Source organism: Triturus cristatus, chromosome 10 (assembly GCF_964204655.1).
Source record: "Triturus cristatus chromosome 10, aTriCri1.1, whole genome shotgun sequence".
In the NCBI taxonomy this organism is placed as follows: domain Eukaryota; kingdom Metazoa; phylum Chordata; class Amphibia; order Caudata; family Salamandridae; genus Triturus; species Triturus cristatus.
The window spans coordinates 493156632-493168838 of NC_140593.1; the positions used below are offsets into that span (position 1 = coordinate 493156632).

Here is a 12207-nt window from a genome sequence, read left to right on the forward strand (position 1 = left end):
TTGCGCTACATGTGCATGTGTGTGTTTCCCTTCCAAGCCCTACAGATTTATTAAAGTCGATGGCGGGATTTACAGCCTTTTGATACTGGGCTCGCATCTCCCCAACTCTGCATAAAATAACATATTCGTCAACATTGGCCATAGCACACCGCACTCGAAAATACACTCTAATTTGCCTAACACATTGATTTATTTAATCAAAGGTCAACTCGAGACGTAAGACGGTCTTGTAACTTTTGATCCACAGACGCAGGCGAACCAGCTCTGGGATCGGCCGCTTCCTCCACATTGGAGCCCGTGTCCATCACTCACAGGAGCCCGCACGCACTCGCTGTTGGAGTGAAGGGCGCTGGAGACACGGTGGGCGGGGTAATGCCAGCACAGAACCCAGAGGCCTATTTCTGGATTCACACTTAAATCACCAAACAACCCATTTGTTAATTGTTTCTGGAAACAGTTTGCTCAGTACAAAATATTATCCTCTCGCTGCGCCATTTTCTACTATTTAGTCAGTCTCAATTACGTTTTTCACAGACATGGAACAAATTAAGCTGCATTTGGCCTGGGTGTCGTCAAACACTTCTCAGGGCGCAAAAGGTGTTGTGTGCGCGATTAACAGCCATGCGTATTAATGGCAATTACCTCGATTTACAGATCAAAGTCCCGGGTATAATAAATGTTACATCCTGCAGCAAACGGGCATTTTGCAGGGCGAAACGCAGTTGGGAAAACACTGCTCAACACGACCTTGTCAGGCGCGTTGTCTTTTTGTGTGCTTGAATGTTTTGGTGGCTGTAAGTGTGTGTTGTGTTTTTACATCAGTGTATGTGGTGCATGGATGCGCAGTTATGTTGTGCATGAATGCACGTGTTTGTGTGAATGTAGAACTGAAGTGAGTGCATTTTTGTGTTTCATTGGTTTTGAGTTTTTAAATGGGCTTGTCTGTGTGTGTACATTAATGTGTGTGTGTGTATGTAGTTTTACATACAACGTTGTATGTGTGAAATCCTCGTCTGTGTGGAAAACATTAGAACATTGCTAATAAGCTGCTCTGCATATGAAATAGGCGTTCTAACACTCATACAGCCATTCCCGGTCACAGCCAATGACTGGGCTTTTTATACCGCCGGATATCCGCTCACCGTCACTACCAACCTCGAGGCACAGAGCCAGCCTCTGGAATGAGTCCAGACATTCTACTTTAGTGTAATGCGTGTGCTGCTTATCCACGAACTACACTATCTAATTAACACTTAAAGCACATTATGCAGGCAGTGCGAAGGGAGAGGTGACGATCCATATCGGATAGAGCTGCGCGGTTTCCGGGCTGACTGCTTCTCAGGAGTTTTAATTATTTGTCCTAAAGCGACCCTGTTCTAAGTGCTGTGCATTGAACTCCAGTAACAATTGCTCGTCATTTACTCATACTTGTGTCAAGGTCCATTAAAGCAGTAGTAGGTGAACGTAAACACTGGAATGGCTGTGGTCACACTCACAGGCCATGGATTGTCACATTCCAGGGCCACTCAGGATAACAAGGAGGACTGTAAAGAAAATGTCTCTAAATGGAAATAGAAAACTACAGCCGTTCCGCCCAACAGGAAAGAGGTCTCTTGGTGAGAGTGAAGAAAGGAATAGTTCATTCAATTTTTTTTAATGCGCGCTTTAAAGATGCTACACCTAACATGTTGAAATCTTCCCAAGCAAAGTAGTAAAATATTTGACTTTCTAAACTCCTAATGCTACCAGGCAACATCCCGTCCTCTGTACCTCCTCCCACGTTGTTCATCTGCACCACGCCTTTTCACACCTCTGAACATACAATATGAAGACAGCGTCCCCAACCTTGCTGAGGTAAACCCTTTTTTCCCCACATGTCCTACCCGCCATTAGATTGCTCCAACCTATTTGGGTTTCGAGCCATGTCCATCTGACAGACACAACTACGGCAGCCCTTCGGTCACCAACCCATCAGTAGTGTAACCGTTGTCTCACTAGTCTCTACCTTTCAACACCATGGTACCCATGCCCGATGCACACTTGTGGTTCACCTCTTCAGACCTGCCGACCCTGGAATAACTTCTACTGTGTGATGGTACAGAGAAGGAAGAGGTGGTGCCTAGAAGGCCACGGAGAGTAGACGGTGCAGTGGATCTGTACAATCATAACTACCCAACTCCAAAGCAAAAAAAGAGTCACCCGGAGTTGCTTCCGGGTAGGTGTAAAAGCCTGAACGGATCCCTTGTCCAGAAGATCGCTCTCAGGTCATCCAACTAAGCCCTTTTTACGTCAGTGTACCTGTTTTGTGTGGAGTGTCACAAGGGTCCTCGCTGTCTCTATATCACTCACACACACACACACACACACACACACTCGCTCTCTCTCTCTCTCTCTCTCGCTCTCCCCCCTCTCGCTCGCTCTCTCTCTCTCTCTCTTTCTCTCTCTCTCTCTCTCTCTCTCTCTCTCTCTCTCTCTCTCTCTCTCTCTCTCTCTCTCTCTCTCTCTCTCTCTCTCTCTCTCTCTCTCTCTCTCTCTCTCTCTCTCTCTCTCTCTCTCCCTCCCTCTCTCCCTCCCTCTCTCCCTCTCCTCTCTCCCGCTCTCCCTCTCTCCCTCCCTCTCTCCCTCTCCTCTCTCCCGCTCTCCCTCTCCCTCTCTCTCTCTCTCTCTCTCTCCCCCTCCCTCTCTCTCCCCCTCCCTCTCTCCCCCCCTCTCTTCCCCTCTCTCCCTCCCTTCCTCCTCCTCCGGGTAGTTATAGTTAGGATCGTGTTTCTATAGGAAATGCATTTTTGTGTTGCTAATAATTTTGACTTCATGGGACGAATCTTGACATAACATTCCAAAAAGTGCTCTTTTTAGCCTAGTTTGCATTTGAAAAAGTTTCGGGGTGATCAGTCAAGCAGGGGTCGAGGGGAAAACAAATGAGGTGGGTCCCCAAAACACATTTCCTCATTCATTTTCTCATAGGTACTTTAGACACAGCTACAGCCTAAACTGCTGAAATGATGTATACCAGATTTGTCAGAAAGCTAGATCTAGGTCCAGAAAAAGTGTTTTTGTGTTTTGGTGTAAGTCCATCAAGTAGTTTTTGAGTAATTACTGAAAAATAAACTTTGTATCTTTAGGGACGCGAAGGCTCTGCGGATATTGACAGATCTCGGAGTGAGATCTGATTGGCTGCCACCACCTCAACCAGGAAATATTTGCAGCCATCTTAGGATTTGGTCCCGAGACTTAAAGAAAAAGACTACACGAGGGCTTGTTAGGAATACCCGGACCCCCTAGGCCAGGTGGTGGGGTCCCAGAAGCTGTTTTCGTCCATGGCTTTCTTTTCACCCGTTTGTATTTACTAGCGATTACCAAATTAATTGATAAATGGTCGAAACATTAAAAAAAAATGCCACATTCTGACTATTTTCTCAAATCCCTTAAAGGAAAACCACAAACCATGGGCACTTTTAGAATTCCCATTCTAGGGAGGAAAAAGGACTGAAATTTGGCTTGAATATCTGTTGTGGAAATAAAGTTATGAAGGCTTAAGAGGAAATTAAGCGGGGTTTTAGAGGTGGAAGAATGATAGTCACTTAAGGGGTTGCACATGAGCTGACGATTACAAAAGCTGTTGCACACTAACATAGATATATTAAAAAATAAATAACGCATGCACATATATATGCCCTTAGTCATACTTGCTTACCCATTCAAAAACACTCATATACTGACATGGTAAAACAACTTATGGCCACAATGCTCAAAATAGCACGTTTCTCATACCCGTGCACAAGTGCTTGCTATGCAGATAATGAATCAGTTGACTGGTGTGACATGTACTAGTTTGAAAATCTTAACAGTTGCAGACTTGCCAGAAGGATTTCCTGCATGTCATGTGAAACCAAAATCCAACCTAGCATGCTCAAGAGTGCCGCTGTAACATTCTTATGTGACTATTGTATCCGTACACTTATCATTTTGAAACACAACACCCACTCACAGATTCCTCCTACTTTGAGAACGAGCCATCTCCGCATCAGCAAGTTTCCCCAGTCATGCCTGGTCTCCACAATTGCACATCCCAGGGCTAGTAGCTCAGTACCACTATTGAGTCTTGTTCTTGTATCCGAACTGTCTGACTAATCACCACCAAAGTGTATTGAGGCCCTATTTTTTGGTTATGAAGTGATCTAGGTAAAGCGGTTGTTGATTATAGAATCAATGAGCCTTAGTAAAGTTGTAACGTGTTCTCCGTACATGTGTCTGTAGCACACGTTTTTAAAATACATGATCAACTCTGAACGGAACCCAATAGTACCAGTAAGCCTGGGTTTCATAACCGCCGTTAGGAGCATTGGCAGACCTAGTAGGTGATGTAAGATCCTGTCTGTGTAAGGCTTTTTGACAAAGGTTGTGTATGAAGCTACATATGCAATCAGCTGAACTTCATTTGCAGTGCTATTATTGCACCAATATGAATTGAAACTCGTTTCTAGATAGATTTATATGAGTCGTAAGTTCCGTAATGACTGCTTTGAATTAGTGCCTGAGGTTATGTTTCTGTACTCGGAAACCATAAGAGTGATTTGTTACCAAACCAGAGCTCATACAATGCATGAGATTGCTGTCAGATTCTGGTGCAACTTCACATGGTGAAAGTGGAGGGAAACCACATTTTCACTTACTTGACATAGAGCAGTGGCTAAGAATATCAAGTGTCTATACCAGCATTTGGTCTTTACATGGTAAATACATCTAGGCTTGGCCCTTCAATTCAAATGCAACTTTACATGAACCTACTAGGTGCCTCGCTGATTCATAATCTCCATCACCCAGTTAGGATTAAGACAGTTCTAAATCTTACCTTAGAAGCTTGGCCTCCTACATTCCAAAGTAACCCTTAAACGTGTTTACTGGTGACAAGGTTACCTGTAAATATAATTGTTATGTAGATTTGTACGGCACAGCTCATCAACTGTGAGGGTATCCAGGCGCTTGTAATTTATGGTGACATACTGCTGCTTTGTTGTCAAAGGGCTCAGATGTTCAGCATCCTTATTAATTCTTTATTCTAAGTTCCACAGAAATTCACTGGTTTTGCAAACATGCCAAAATGTATCATAATCCTTTAGGATTTCAGTTAATTCAATTGGCCACCAAAATGCTGACCCTATACTAGTTTTCTTGAGAACCCAGCATGGTAACTTTCTTTCTTAAGAAGACACTTTACCTTGTGCTAATCTTGGACAAGGAATTGTTTACAAACCATCCAAGATTTATTGATGCTTTTCAGTGTCATCTTAAGGATTTAGCATTTATTGAGCCCTCCTGGTCGAACTACTTTGAATTCTATTTCACATTTTCTGCTAATTCTAGCATGTACAATGCCAAACAAAATTGAACCATACATTACATTTTCAAAAAGTAGTCACACTAAAATTGGCAAAATATGTCTTGGCTGTGGTCCTAAAATCGTTAACATGACACTTGTGAGGAAAGGCGTGTGATGTGGTTGTGCGACCTCACCATGGAATACTGCTATTGCCTTCAGTCCAGTTAGTCTTGTTAAACCTTAGCTCAGCCCTGATGTGGCTTCGAGCAGTCAAGCTTAAAGAAAGGAACAAGTGTAAAACATTTAGAAGCACAAAAAGAATGAAACAAGACAGTCATACAACATGAAAGAACTCTGACACTAGTTTATATAAATAAATATTATTTTTATGAATTTTGAGACCACAAAATAAAATCGGCCACAGGGTTCTGGGGATATAGATTTTTATGTGAATCGAAAATCACTGCAAAATTTAAAAAATCAATGGTAACTGCAGAGTTTGAAACTTTGTAAAACCGTGTTATGTTCAGCCACTCTGGCCCGCTTGGGTGCCCAACTCCAACGGGGGAAGAAGGCCAAGGGGACCAGAAATAAATTGTAGGGCATTTACCTTGCCACCAAAGCAGTCTCTGGTCCAGTTCCAGGCTCTATGAGCCAACCACCATAGACGTTAATGGAGTGGTCTGGATACAGAATGCTGAGGATGCTGTGCATTCGACGGCAGTCTAATTGGTCAACGGTCCAAGGGGGCAACTTTGGCCATGAGGTTGATGTCCCTCAGAGTCCTCTTTGGTCCAGCAAACGTCCAGTTCCCATTGGACTACTGGTCTCCAGTCGCAGCAAAACCAGAGGTTCTCTCTTTGGTGGAGGCTTGTCACTTTTGGGTGATCATACTGCACTCCTACGACTTTCCCAGGTCCAGCAGTTGTACTCCTATGACTTTCCCAGGTGCAGCAGACTCGAGTGCAGCTTTTGCGCATTAGGACTGCACATCGGCGGTCAGAGGCAATCAAGTGATAGTGGCTACTGACTAGTCAGAACGGGCTTATTCTGCTTTTGTGGCCTAGGTGCTGTATCAGGATGTCATCCAACTGACTCTGGGTGCCAAGGGTGCCATATTTATGCCCAAAAAGGGCACTATACCACCAACTCCCAAGATGCCAGAACCCCTCTTTTTGTGCGTGGAGTTTGGTTGCCCACGCTAGAGGTGTGGCTTCCTGAGGCCTACATGCCCACAGAAAAGCCTGTTTGGCAGCTGGTCTGCTGTCTCTGTCCATTTGTTTAATAAGTTATATTAAATTTGAATTGGGCATCCAGTTGGGTTTAATATAACAATTATTTTGATACCTTGAAGTATCAACTTTAGTATTCCCTTTCAGAAATTAGCACAGATGCATTGTCAGCATATAACCCTGTACTTGTCAATGGGGCTACAAATGTTTCCGCAGTAAAAGTGACATTTTTATTTTCTTTACTGTTAGGATGCTTTAGGGGCGACATATATATTAAAAGAGAGTTTTGGGGCTTTGTTATTACTTTAAATGGCAATGTCGAGTTAGCAGTTGAAAACTGCTCTGCCAGTCTGCAGTGGCAGGCTTGGAGGCATGTTTTCACACTGTCACATCCATTGTGCTGCAGCCGTAGGGGGACACTTTAACTTGCATTGCCTGGGTACCCGGGATACCATATACTAAGGACTTATAAGTAAGTAATGTTATACCACTTAGGTGTAAGCCAATCAAACATATACCTTTTAGGGTCAGAACACTGGCACTGAGATCTGGTTAGCAGACCTCTGTGAACTCGGATTCGAAAAACCAGCAGCATCCGTTTACAACTTTGGGGGTAATCATGCAAAAAGAGGCAATACAGCACTGGGAAGAGAGATTCTGAGGTAGATGTAAGCAGAGAGAGGGCAAAAAAATTGAAACCGAGTAATAGGGGGGAGAGAAAATTCACTTTCCTTGGAGGTGGGGGCATGAGGGGGCATTGCCCATTTTACCCATGCCTTGAAACGCCTCACTTGATATTAGGGTCATATGGTCTGAATTTGCATTAGAACTACAAATCCTAGGGTTGGTGGTGGGTAGGGGAGTGTTGACACATAAAGGTACTTACTATCTTTTTTTTATAGAGTGAATTGGCTAGCTGTACGAATTTTAAAATATATCCCTTTCACTAATACAGGGCTAGACCCATCAATGCCTCAAGAACGACGTACGCCTGTTACCCCTTCCTCCTCCTCCAGATACCACCGTCGCAGGTCCTCGGGGTCAAGAGATGAACGCTATAGATCAGGTATGCTACGTTTAAGACTTTTTAGTAGTGCAGATTGGATGGGGTTGTACATTATTGTTGTATTGTAAAAATACTGGTGTTCGTGTATTTTTGATATTATGTGGATTGATATAACCCTTTTAAACAAAGAATTGGCGCACAATTACCCAAGCAGCAAGGATGTCACCACTTTGGTCCTTGAAATAAGAGCACTGGAGTCTCTGGAAAAATTGAACATTATTCATTTCGAGGGTTCCTAGCAGCAACTCCGGAACTGGTTTCAAAGTGAATCACTTGCCATCTAAACAAGGAATAGGTGTTGGGGTTGGAAAAGATCTGCAATTTTGTTTATACTTGTCAGTTGATTGTGAGATTCAGCTTGATTGATAGATTTTAAAGCTTGCTTAGAATGCTTTTTGGGTCGTGTTGCAGCCTCAACTGATCCTGATCTTGGCAGAAAGCCACTACTGAGATGGTGTTGATACGTGTCTGTAATGTTGTCCTCCTACTGTTGTTGTAGTCACTGCATTTCTTAGCTTCTGGATTCTTGACTTTTGTTTCTTTCTGCGGCCCAGATAAATAATAGTGAAGTTATTTATTTATTTATTTTTTAAACATCTGCTTATTGCCATTTTTTGGTCTTGAAAGACATTTGTTACAAACATGGCTCAACCTCACAGTTGTTGTGGCACTATTTTAAAGAACATATTATAGGTTGGAATGTCCACAGGTGAATATTCAAAGAGGCACTGGCAGCCACATATTTGACAATTTGTAATAATAGAGGTGAGTTGCAGCAAAAACGTTTAGTATATACATCCGGATCTAATGCCAATTCCCACCTCTATCCCTTGCCACACCCTGTCGTAGGTGCAATCCAAAAGATATATTCATTCAAAAGGCACTGTCTATGTCTCCCAGGTCTCCTTGTCGTTAAGACTACGTCTCAGAAATAAGAAAAAAAGGGGGAAATACAGATGCCAATAGACGAAAACTAAGAACAACAACCGAAAAAATAGTTGTCCTGTGAGTCACCCGCACCCCAGAAGGAGAGGAAGAATGAATTGTGAGGAAGGGAGAAGAACAAAGCCCATATTGGGGCCAATGGTAGAGCAGAGGGGCCAATGCTAGACCAGAGGGCCAGTGGTAGATCCTGGTTCAGTGGAACATATGAGTGTTCGTGACTGGAGGGGGTATGCCAGCGAGCCGAGCCACCCTCGTCAGAGTAGTGGGGTTGTTATAAAGTACTGTCTCTTGGTGTATGTAGCTATTGCAGCTATTACCTATTAGGTTTACTTGATGCTTTACACTCAAAGTATTCTCTAAAACGACTCCTGTGGCTTTAACTCTTTCTGGAAAGGTGATTGGTACATATAGTAGTTTAAATATGTCATTAGTGGGTTGCCATTGAGGAATGGTATGTATAGTTCCTATCCAGATCCCCTCTGTGTTTTTGTAGCCATTGTAAAGCTTGGCCTTTTTAAGGTAGTTAGAGTTCTATCGAATATGCCACTTGACTACAAGCCCGCTGCCACTAATTGGATAGGTGCAGTGGACTTTAGCTGGTTTGTGTCAGACTTCTGTAAGACAGGGGAAATTTTTCCCTGTAGATGGTTAAGGATCCTCCCCCCTCAGTAGTGGTGGTAGGACATTTTCCACTAAAGGCTTGCCTGGATGCTTTTGCCCATTAGCATCTACCCAATGTTGGTACATGCAGACTTTGATGGTTATGAAGTGGACATCTAATGTTAATGTATCCTCTGTGAAAACCTTTGAATCAGTGTTCGAGGGAGTTATTTTAGGGGGCACGAAGGCACGGGGGACCTTCACCGAATGATCGAGGGAGTGATTTAGGGGCAAAAGGGGCACCTTAACTTGAGGCGGGGTGCCTGGGAATGCTCACACTAAAAATGAAGAAAACAGATATGTGAGTCATGGAAACTAAGCGAAAAGTTTTAACAGATTTATTTAGAAGGTGCAACTTCAAGAAACTTCAAGAAAAAGGCATCAAAATACAAATATAGTGACCTCGCATGAATCGGAAGGCATTTCTACATGGAAGCATTGAACTCGTTTGGAGAGAGACACTTCACATGGTTAAGGATCCTCCCCCCTCAGTAGTGGTGGTAGGGCATTTTCCACTAAAGGCCTGCCTGGATGCTTTTGCCCATTAGCATCTACCCAATGTTGATACATGCAGACTTTGATGGTTATGAAGCAGACATCTAATGTTAATTTAAACTCTGTGAAAACCTTTGAATCAGTTTTGTGTGTACAAAATTGTTTTCATAGCTGTGAACCTGCTTTGGTGTTTTAGTGGCATAAGGTAAAGCAGCTGGAAGAAGCATTTAACCCCCGGGAAGAGTCAGTTTCCTGAGGCACTCACCATATAGACACTATATAGACCAGGAGGCACCAACTTTTCCAACAAAAGAAGCTACTTAAGTTCAATGAAAATCCCCCGCCTACTGATATAATAGTTCCCACATCAGACATTATTAAATTAGTGGCCACCATATGCAAAGATTACCAGCAGTGATCACCTCAGTGCATCACGCAGGGGTGCCAACAGTAATGTAAAACAATGCTTTGTCAATGTGGAAAGCCTCTGCAGGGGTCACACCTAACAGCCATAGTGGCAATGACCCTAGCACCACATTAATGATATTAGTAATACGTCTCCCCAACACCGTTAGATTTTTATCACCTATCAGCTTTAAATATATCTATTGCCAATTGAATCATTTTCTCCAGTCAGCTTATGTATACCAAAATTGTAAGGCATATATTTGGGACAGAAATGTGTGCATTTTCAGAACTGATCTTATGTTATGTTGGGTCTATTTGTATAGCACACTAATCACCTGTGAGGATATCCAGGCGCTTGAGTGGGTGCGTAGGTGAGTGTCCTCTCAGAGGACAGGTGCGTAGGTGAGTGTCCTCTCAGAGGACACTCACTTACAAACCTACTCAGGCGCCTGGATACCCTCACGGGTGAACAGTGCACTATACAAATAGGCATAACATAACATCAGTTCTGAAAATGCACATATTTTTGTCCCAAATGGATGCTTTTCAATTTTGGTATACATCTATTAATTCAACCGAGTAAAAGCTTCCAATTTATTTTACTGGGCTGCACGCAGGAGAACTACTTACAGATACCTTGAGTGCTACCAGTAGCTTGCGAGGGACTCCTTTGCTATAGACAGTGCTGTAGCGGGTTAAAGTAAATTGAGAGAATCAGTTTGTTATACCACAGACTAACCTATATAAGGGAATGGGTTGTGACACCTGCACCTTCTGCCCACCTCTGTAGGAGGCTCTTGCACTGCACTGTATTAAATGCTCCTGATAGATCCAATGTTCTAGCCAGAGTGCTCCAGCCCTGTCTGTGCTGGAAAGCCATTTTTCATGCACCTCCAAGCCTGGAGGGCTGTATTGCTGCCCTTGTCTGGCAGAAAGGCAGACTTTCAATCTCAAAGAGGAGGAAATGACTCGAGATAAATTGGATTCCTGGCAGTACCTGCTATAAGAGAAGCGTTTAGAGAAAAGCGTTCAGACATTGAATGGAAATGTGCTGAATTCTTGGTTGGAAAAAGAGTCTGCTTCCTTCAAGCAATTGAACTAAAAATAGTGCTTTGAAATAGTGTTTGTAGTCGCATTGGTACATTCCTGTAATTGTCTTAGATTGATACGAGGTTGTGGGTCTCCTGGCGCTCAGTGTTGGGGACGTGTTAACTGTATCTCAAATGAATGAATCCTGATGGATAATATAGTGTGGATTAGCGTGAAGGGGATGTTTGTGAATTTTTTTAATGGAAAATTGCCAGTATTACTACACCTCTTATGTTTTAAGTTTAATTTTTTTATTTAGGTTCTAGTTTCATCGGAGGTTTAAGTGCGTTTATGCCTCTGCTAGAATTCTAAACACTACAGAAGTACAATGTTGTTTTAGGTGTGGTTCACATATTGCTTTGAAAATATGTGAGAATCACATAATGCTTGCATTAAAGCAGTTTTATGGTTGCATATAGATTTTGTGCTAGTTTCCACAGCTGAAAACTGTTACCGTTTCATGTGTCCCTGTCAGCAGGCCATCGGCACATAGCATTCTGGGAATTGTAGTTTTGCTTCTTCCATTACAAGCAATGCAGGATTTGATTGGGGGATGTGATGTATTCTGATGCCCACAGCTATTCTTGAGCTGGGACTAGACTCCTCCTCCAGTCCCAGTGAATCAACTTTTTGCCGTGTCCGCATCAGGGCACACGCAGCAGCGTACATGCATATTTAGTGCGTGCATTGGGTAGAGTAATATTTATGAAGCAAGGTAATGGAGGCTTTTTCCACTCCAAATGACCAACAGTCTACAAATAGTATAATTCGTGGACAACCAGAAAGTCCTTTAATTTGAAGTGTGTTCTGCCTGGGAGCAGTTGATTGATGTCAAATCCACCCCCCTGGAAGCTCACATCTTGCCACTTGCAGGGAAAACGAAGAGGTACTCCGCATGTCTCTTGACGAGTCGTCAAGAGATGAACAGCAATAGAACAGGTTTTACTTTCTCAAGCTCTCGGCCAGTTGTAAGACACTTAGATCTACTGCAG

General features: G+C 43.1%; 1 protein-coding gene across 18 annotated transcripts in view; it reads left to right on the forward strand.

The window, feature by feature from the left end:
- DIP2C (DIP2 acetate--CoA ligase C (putative)) overlaps positions 1-12207 on the forward strand; it is a 1028010-nt gene that overhangs the window by 459406 nt on the left and 556397 nt on the right. For 16 of the 18 annotated variants that reach the window (XM_085631929.1, XM_085631931.1, XM_085631933.1 and 13 more), the window contains one exon: positions 7508-7618. The exons of the other annotated variants lie outside the window; for them this stretch is intronic. In XM_085631929.1, the coding sequence (XP_085488055.1) occupies positions 7508-7618 (111 nt within the window). The remainder of the gene's footprint in view (positions 1-7507; positions 7619-12207) is intronic. 18 annotated transcript variants of the gene reach the window in all.